This window comes from Lepisma saccharinum, chromosome 22, assembly GCF_977018435.1.
Source record: "Lepisma saccharinum chromosome 22, izLepSacc3.1, whole genome shotgun sequence".
In the NCBI taxonomy this organism is placed as follows: domain Eukaryota; kingdom Metazoa; phylum Arthropoda; class Insecta; order Zygentoma; family Lepismatidae; genus Lepisma; species Lepisma saccharinum.
The window spans coordinates 22,069,012-22,078,415 of NC_139250.1; the positions used below are offsets into that span (position 1 = coordinate 22,069,012).

Consider the following 9,404-nt stretch of genomic DNA (forward strand, 5'->3'; position numbering starts at 1 on the left):
AAGAAGTGGAGGCAACAGCGAAGAGAATGAAGAGAGGTAGAGCACCTGGAAATGATACTAGGATCAGGAGTGATTGCTGTACGGTGGCTGTACAGCATAGTGGCAACAGTGTAACTTGCAAGAGAGGGAAGTGCCAAGAGATTGGACTAAGGGATATAAGGGGTGGTGGTGTTGAAGTTTGTTGTTTGTTTTGGTTTTGAATATACACTATATCAAAAACAACAAAAACAGAAGAGAGCCACGCTTTACTCGGCCACACGCAGACCCTATTCCACGTGTGGTGTTCCGTATAATAACAGGTATCCCTTGAGGTACCTGTTAAGCAACAGATGAACTTTAGCCTAAATTTAATAATCAGTAACCAGGGGAGCCCTTGGTAGGCTTGTGATTCACTTCAATGATAAAAGGTCAGACACCTTTGAACGACATATTTATTCATAAAAAACACCGCGTGTGGCATAGCTACCACCAAACATGAGCATTTCACTGTACATAACACACAAAAAAGATATACAAAAGATTCTGTACTTACATACCAGCCGTTTTCACACTATACTATTCATACCTGGGGACGTACACACACTATTTCACCCTTCATAGCCACATCCCGACACATGGGCAATTTTGGGGTACACAACACTAAAAAATGGTAATTCATTCCTCCCTTGGTGTAACAAAGGCTTTGGTGGAACGAGGGATGAGTTTTTCTGGATTTTCTTGCATGGATGGCTGAGAACAACTTGGATATTAGCTGATATCCTATGGATGCTGTTATGGTGTGAGTTCTGCCGACCATGTGGTCTGGATTTCCACTTTGGATGAATGACACAAAAACAATATCTCACTTGGTCACACACACTTAGGTCCATGTTTACTATAACTGGACCTTAGATCCCTGTTTCCCTTATGCATCCTTTGTTGCTGGCACAGGCGGCCATTAACAGCCTGGATTCTGCCAGCAACTGCACAGGTGACCTGCTCTCAGGTGGGTCTGGAATACAAGTGAGCTGATACACCCAGCTCAACACACAATAGGCCATCTGAAAGTCTGCTCTGTGACGTCACAGCCTTGAAGGCTTCTCATTGGCCAGCTGGAGTCCTCTGAGACCTTTCCTTGTCTGTGGGAGAAGTACCACTTTCTCCCACCAGATGGCAGAGTTATCAATTGCTTGAAAAGTGTAAATAAAAGTGTTTTTTCACCTTTTCTGGCTTAATTATGCCAGATAATTGCAAATGAATTTACTTTTAGTAAATTAGGCATTATTTTACCTATGGGTAAGTGTTATCTTTGATTTTCAATAAACGATAAAAGATTTAATAAATATGTGATTTGGAGCACATGGTTTTTGTTATTCAAGATGGCTACTGTCAGCCTAAAAATTGTTGATTCTTTATAAATAAGGCACTTCTGCCCCTCCCATAAGTGTAACAAATGGTTTGTAAACATTACCCATGATTGTAATTGGGGGGTATAAGTCGCTGGGATAATAGCTCTCTTAAGCTTTCTCTGATGCTAACCTGATAGCCCTTGTACTTAGGTTATGGTTTGTGGTTATTTGTGTGTGGGCATGTATGCCCAATGCTGATTAGTCATAGGGTCTAATAGTTCCAATATTCAAGAAGGGGGACAGAAAGGAATGTAAAAACTACAGAGGAATAACACTTACGTGCCACTCAGCAAAGGTGTAGTTAGAGAAGAGAATAAGGGAAGTAACAGAGCTGAACATGAGAGAGGAACAGTATGGCTTTAGAAGAGGCAGATCAACAGTAGATCTGATATTCACCATAAGGCAATTACAGGAAGGCATTACGAGTATGGAAATGATTTGATTATGGCATTCCTAGATATAGAAAAGTTATGGACAGAACAAAGATTTGGAAGTCTCTCGGAAAGAAAGGAGTCGCGGAAGAGATTGTGTGTAGAGTGCAGAGCACATACAAGGCCAACCAAAGCTGTGTGAAGATTCCAGTTGGAAGATCGGAGTGGTTCAGTATAAGTAATGGACAAAAACAGGGAACTGCTCTTCCCCACTGCTCTTCATAATTACAAAGGATGTAATTAACAAAGAGGTGGGGAAGAAGATAGGAGAGGAAGAGATAAAGGCCCTGTGTTTGAAGATGACATAATAATTTGGGGAAATGGTGAAGAAGAAGTACAGAGACAGCTTGATAGTTGAAATGAGGAAATCAGAAGAGCAGGAATGAAATTCAGTGCAGAAAAGAGTGAGGTGCTAATAACAACAAGAAACAGAGCTAGAAATGTACCAAGAATAAAGATGGACAGTGAAGAGTTGAGGGTAGTGGATAGCTTCAAATATCTAGGAAGTATACTTGAGAGAAGTGGAAGAATAGATGAGGAGGTAAACAGAAGAAGACAAATGGGAGGTGGACTATATCAAACTATTAGAATATTAATGTGGAACAGAGATGTACCTGTGAAATGCAAAGAGGTAATATATAACACATACTACAGTATGAGCCAATAATTACATACCGAGCAGAGACTTGGACAATAAAAGAGAAGAGACTTAAGAAAGATGCAGGCAGCGGAGGTGAAATTTTTAGGAAGTATATTGGGGAAGACTAGAAGGGACATAATAAGGAATGAGCAGATCCAAGAGACCGGGTGGTTGGTGAAGGTTCAGGTGAGGATAGATCAGGCACAGATGAGATGGTTGGGACACATGAAGAGGATGGATGCAGAAAGACCACCAATAAGATATGTCCAAGGATTGGGAATAAGGCCAAAGGGGAGACCAAGATGTTTGTGGAAAGAGCAGAAAGTGGAGAGTGTTAGAAGAAAGGACAAGATTGGATCACCATGGAAAGAGAGGAATAGTGGAAGACCAGAAGAAAATGTAGAGGCTTGACTTCTATGCTGGCCCAGCCAGAGGCAGGAAACTATGAAGGATGATGATGAAGTAGATTTTGATTATTACTAATGCTTGGTTTCATCCTATAAGCATATATTTAGTTTCTCTGTCAATCACTAATTAGAATAAATTAGGGATGGGACGATATGAAATTTTGACCGATACCGATAAAGTACCGATATAAAATTTACCGATACCGATCCGATATAAAATTAGAAATGGTCCTGGAAGAATCTGAAAGGTTAATTGACCTCCTTAAAAAATGTGTGTTTCAAAGTGGCTGCAGTGGAAGAGAAATTGCATATTTAGACATTTACTTTTTAAAAAAGTAGGGCATGGAGATTTATCCATAAAAATTACAACAAAAATGACCGAATTTTGCACTAAACTATCAGATATTTATCGATATATCGGATCGATAAAATAATCGGTAATTTTACCGATACACCAATATGGCTAGGTCGGCCGATACCGATAGTGCCGATTAATCGGCCCCATCCCTAAAATAAATACATTGAAAGTAGGTAATTTTTAAAAGGTATATTTCAGATTTGTCCTTCACAAAGTTTACATTGAGCTTTTGTTTGTTTTCTTCAGATAAAGCCTCCGCAGAGAAATTGGCAGAGCAGGTAAACGAAGCTGTCCAGTTGTTGACAGAGTATAACACTAGATTATCAGCTGAAATGGAGGATCGGAAGAAGCTGGGGTCAATGTTGCAGGATTATGTTCAAGCACAAAAGGATCTTCTTATGCAAGCGGAGGAAAGGCTAGAAGTAAGTACAAATCATAATTATTAGAGTAAAAAAGGGGAAAGAGACCCAAAAAGTTAAAAAGTATGTCAAGTTGCCGGCCCCCGTGGTGGAGTGGTTAGCACATCGTGCTACGGGTCCCGGATTCTAATCCTGGCCTGAGCATGGATGTTTGTGATTGTCCATTCGTCGATTTCATCACATCATCACTCATTCCCATCTTCGCAAATTAGCCAAAAGTTGCACAAAAAGGCGAAGTAAAATAAAGTAAAGCAATCACAATCAATCAGTCCGGTATGCAAAGGAAAACAGTAAATTCTAGGGATTGTACAGATCATTACAGACATATTGGTAGGGCCTCCCCGATGGCGTAGGGGTCACAGGTTCGATACCCGGTGGAGGCACATAGTAGTTCGGATCCCACTGTAAACCTTATTTCCAGTCCCGATTAGCCTTTCTGTGCATAAGGTGGACTTATTGCATAGATGTTCGTATTTTTTCTGCATTGCGTTCAAAGGACCCCTGCCTTCATTAACCCATTAACTGCAGCAGAGTTATATATTGGGCTTTTTTTGCAGAGCATCTATACTATATTATTTCAAGATTAATGGTTCTTGTATTGCAGCAAGTCATTTTAATAGACACCAATTTTTCATGCTATTATTAGTCTATGTGGGCTATTGGCAATCAAACAATCCATTGTTGATGCTTTGTCAGTTCCTGAAAAATATTTTTTTCGCAATAAGGAACTAGAGTCATGGTGGTGTAGTTGGTAGGGTGTCTGGCTGCCAAGCGGGAGACCTGGGTTCGATTCGTAGGGTGGGTGTTCAGAGGTCTGAATTTTACCGGCCTAGTCCCTGCATAAAACAGCTCTGGGCCTCACCCAGCCTCAAATCAATATGTACTTGGGAACAACCCTGGAGGGTGAACGTGGCTGGAACATGGTGCTGATCACCTCCAAAATTGGCCAAGATTGAGAATATGTAGCGGGGGTGGGGGTCCTTCCCCCCTCCTTCCACACACACACACACACACACACACAATCCCTAAATGTGTGCTGCATGCATGGGGAACCTTACCTTTGACCGTACCCAGTATGGAATGTTTATTTGCGGCAAGACTTCTTATAGTTAGTTTTTGCATTATTTACGATGACACAAATTTGCAGTTGCATCTATATATATAGATGATTATTTTTTTTGGTCGCACTTCTCTTCAACGTTGCCACAGGGAAGGGGTTAACAAAGGTTATGGCATCTGTGATGGAAGTGGCGGTGCATCACTCCTATGTTTGTTCCCTGGTGGCATTCTGTCATCTAGAGGGTACTGATTGGCAAGTTGGGCTGTCTGCTGCATTTTGCTGGTTAATGTGTCATGATTTCCAGGGCTGTCAGACAACAGAAACCAAAACGACAGACAGTAGGAAGCACAGCAGTTGACTCAAGCTAACACCAACACCACTTGATGGGAAAGTTTTGAACTACCACCACTCAGGAACAAATTTCTATTACTGTCCTAGTTGGCATAACCTTTGTGTTAATGAAGGCAGCAGTCGTTTGAAATTAATAATAATAATAATAATAGAATTAAATTTGCAATGTGGCCACGGTGGCTCAGTCGGTAACGTGTCTGACTACCATGCTAAAGGTCCCGGGTTCGATCCCCGGCCGGTTCAAATCCGGGAACTTTTCTAACGTTGGAAGCGGCCCCGGCACCCACCCAGCGTCGAATGACATGGGTACCTGGGGGAAACCCTAGGGGTAAAGGTGGTCAGGGGCATGATGCTGATCACATCAACCTCACTCACGACCAGATCAAGAAAGTGTGGGTTTTTACCCACACACCCCTATACACCTTCATGGCGTAGTGCTAAGCACACTGGAGCACTTTACCTTTTTTACCTTTTATGTTGAAATACAAAACATCACCTGTACAATATTAAAACCGTTGGTAAATTTCTTATCTCCGGAAAACGGTTGAAAATTGCTAGTTCATTTAATTTCAATATTCGTACTTACGTATTCTGCATTGAAAAACATTGTTGAAGTGGGCATTTCGCTTATTTCACGGAAATAAGCTCTATTTGCGACATAAGTTTTCTTCGTTTCTTTTTGCCTTTGGTAACATGCAAAACGGCGTACAGTGTTTCCTCCCACTGCACCCAAAAATACCTACGTAGCCCCACAAACCTTTGACGCATAGCCCCACGAACCATTTCCGGTAAGGTTAGGTTAGGTTGGGTCACGTTTAGCTTAGAATAGTTAAAAATTGGTTTCGAAAAAAAGGCGTAGCCCCACACACCATTCTCGCATAGCCCCACAAACCATTGACACATAGCCCCACAAACCATTTGCGGAAACGTACCTTCTTCAGTTACAAAATCATGTTTGGAAACACTGACCGGTATTAACCGTGATTACGTCATCACACACAGGCAACATCCAGCTGGAAGGAACAGCTTTCGTGCATCGGTCACACATTTATATCAAAAAATAGATGATTTACCAGCAAAATTCAATGAACGATGCAAGAAAACACTTCCCCGAACTTCCACAACTATAAAGAAACTGCATTCGGTAAGTCATTTCTCCTGTAAATTTGAAGAAATCCGTTTTCCGGATATAAGAAATTTACCAAACCGTGTTTACCACACCAAGCATTAATAGTCTGCCATTTTGTTATTGTGTGTTAGTGATTGTAAAGGTAGCATTCATACACCTTGCTTTTGCAAAGTAAATTTCTAATATGTAGTTGGTTTTCCTAAGGCAACACATACTGCGGTCACCTAATTACATACATTAAAATTGTGTTATTAATAGAGCCTGGATTTCTATGTAGCTAAAATAGGTAGAATTAATCACTGATATCTAAAAAAAAATAAGAAAATATGAATAGTATATCAAAATATGAAATAATATTTTTCATAGTAATGGTGATCTAGTCTGTAGGGTGTCTAACTGCCATAAGAGACCTGGGTTTGATTCCCAGGGTGAGTGATCTAAGATCGGAATTTTTCTGGCTTTGTCCTCGCATAAAGTGGCTCTGAGGTTTGCCCGGCTTCAAATCAATGAATACCTGGGGGAGGTGGGTTAAAGGTTGGTGGAACATGGTGCTGATTACATCACCTCCAAAATGGCCGAGATCGAGAGTGTGTGGGGCCCTACCCCCCACATCTCCTAAGTGTTCCTTCATGGCACAGTGCTATATGCACGGGGAACTTTATCTTACATACAAGAATCTTATTCTTAGTTCCATATCCGTGCTTGATTTTTTGGTTCTGGATCTTGGTATCCCATTTTGGATCTGGATCTAGGTATCAGATTTTGGATCTGGATCTAGGTATCAAATTTTGGATCTGGATCTAGGTATCAATTTTTTGTTCCAGATACCAAATTTCCAGTTTGGATCCAGGGACCTGATTTTTGGTTCTGGACCCAGGTGTCTGGTTCTCACCAGATCTGGCTATTTTGGAAGGGCATAACCCAGATCCAGAAATTCTGTTCATCCTAATTAAAATGTCTTCTTAGATTTCTAAACAATACATATACAGTGGAACCCAGATTTTACGTTCTTCGATTTAAAATTTTCCCGTGTTATACACTCTATCTTGATGGTCCCAACTTTACATTTTCCTGCATTTTAAGTTTTTACATCTCAGTTCCCTGAAAAATGTAAAATCAAGGTTCCACTGTAATTGTCTATAGTGTAGTGGTAAAGTCGTTGCTTTGTAGTCAAGGGGTCCCGGGTTTGATACCCATTGGAGGCACATAGTGGTTTGGATCCCACTTCAAAATGTAGGTCCAGTTCCAATTAGCCTATCCTGTACATGAAAGTGAACTTAAAACAAAACTCAAATATAATTTTCTAATCTGTATGTACTTTATTGTTTCAGGAATACAAAGAAAAATTGCTAAGGGTTTACCAAGTACGACAAGAATTGAAATCTCATGTGCAGAATCTTCCTGATCTTACAAAGCTACCAGATGTTACTGGAGGCCTTGCCCCTCTCCCTTCAGCCGGTGACCTTTTCAGTATCTAATAACAATAGTGACGATGGGACTTGTCAAATGACGTAAATATTTTACTATCAATGAACACAGTGAAACTCCAAATACGTGTAATTGAAGAGCAACACTCTTGTGATATGTGTAATTACATATTGTAAATAGCTGCTGTACTATGTAGATGACATTTTGCATGGTAACATGTACTACTTGCTAGTTGAACAATAAAGAGAACATGATTTTGTTTTTAAAAGTTCGAAAATTGCATTGAATATTGTTGCAGTAAGAAATATCTTCAAGCATACCAAGAATTATATAGCTCTTATGAGACAAACAAAATGCAGAATGACTTGTTCTATAAGTATTGACTATTTATTAGTAATTCATGAAAGGTTTAATTGTGTGATTTCAAAATAATGTTGTTTTTCTCTTGCCTTTTTTTCAAGCTGTTCATAACATGTATATAACAGGAAATTAGAAAGATTGTTTATGAAAAAAAAACACAAGTGACCAAGTACTTGCTTACTCCATAAGCTTCACAATATAAGATATTTTAAATAGTCTTTTATCCTTTCTTCTCCCATGCCTGAAATCAGAATTAATGTTATGTCAGATGTGAAAGGAATGTTTAAAGGGATTAGTATGGATGTGTGTGAGGGATACTAGATAGCAGAGCTAATAACAAAACTATATGTTTAGTGACTGAATATTTTGCCGCAGCCTTTCTCAAGAACTGTAATATTTTAGGTCAGAATCTTGAGCAATTAAAAAAGACGTCACTAAATATGCACTTTGATTGTTATCAATTCTACTGTGAAACGATCTGCAAGAATTTAAAGAAAGCAATAAAGTTTTTGCTTTAAAATCAAAATAACAAAAATGTATTGTGTACGAAGTAATTTTGTTTGAGATGTATAAGTGTGTTGATAAAAATATATTTTCACAAGTTCAGCGTAAAAATAAAATGGAGAAATGTTGATTCCAATGGAACAAATTTTGCATGTCCGTGATCTTTGTTTTGTTACATGGATATTATTATTTTACAATTCTAAAGCTGTCTGCCTATTCTAAAAAAATAAATGACAGTTTTTTTTTAAATATTGCTTTATTTTTGTCTTATTTTTTACATGTTTTGTTTTGTATCAGTTTTATATTTGTGTATGCAATACATAATATATAGGTGAAAAAATAGTAAAGCCGTGGCAGTCTTGTCTGTAAAACATCTGACTGCCATGTGGGAGACCTTGGTTCAATTCCCAGGGTGGGAGATCTAAGGTTGGTTTTTTCGGCCTTGTACTCACATAAAGTATCTCTGGGGCTCACCCAACATCAATTGGTGCCTGGGGCAACTCTGGGGGATAAAGGCAACTGGCACATGGTGTTGATCACATCACCTCCAAAGTGAGGCCCCCACATCCTCTAAATGTGCCTTCTTTGCACGGTGTTATATCACGGGGAATTTTACTTTTTTTTTTGTTCCTTGCAGCATATCATGAAGACACACAACAGGGGTGCAAGTAGAACCCCACACATACTCGATGTCCACTTGAGGTAGTGTGATCAGCATCATACCCCAGTTGCCTTTACTACCACGGGTACCCATTGATTAGAGGATGTGTTAGCTCCAGAGACTTGGTCGGAAAAATTCTCACCTAAAATCAAACCTGGCTCCCCTTGTGGCTCATGAAGATCTACTTACTTGGCCACCATGGTTCCAAATGAACAGAACTAAGTAGTAATATTGACTGTCACTGTTTTAATACAATTTTAGAACTATG

At 39.5% G+C, this 9,404-nt stretch overlaps 1 protein-coding gene across 1 annotated transcript in view; it reads left to right on the forward strand.

The window, feature by feature from the left end:
- Nucleotides 1-7,879, forward strand: part of LOC146004968 (regulation of nuclear pre-mRNA domain-containing protein 1B) — a 33,590-nt gene extending 25,711 nt beyond the window's left edge. Inside the window, exons 5-6 of the mRNA XM_083144045.1 lie at nucleotides 3,471-3,646; nucleotides 7,515-7,879. Of these exons, the coding sequence (XP_083000171.1) occupies nucleotides 3,471-3,646; nucleotides 7,515-7,661 (323 nt within the window). The 3' untranslated portion in view covers nucleotides 7,662-7,879. The remainder of the gene's footprint in view (nucleotides 1-3,470; nucleotides 3,647-7,514) is intronic.
- Nucleotides 7,880-9,404: the final 1,525 nt, after the last annotated feature.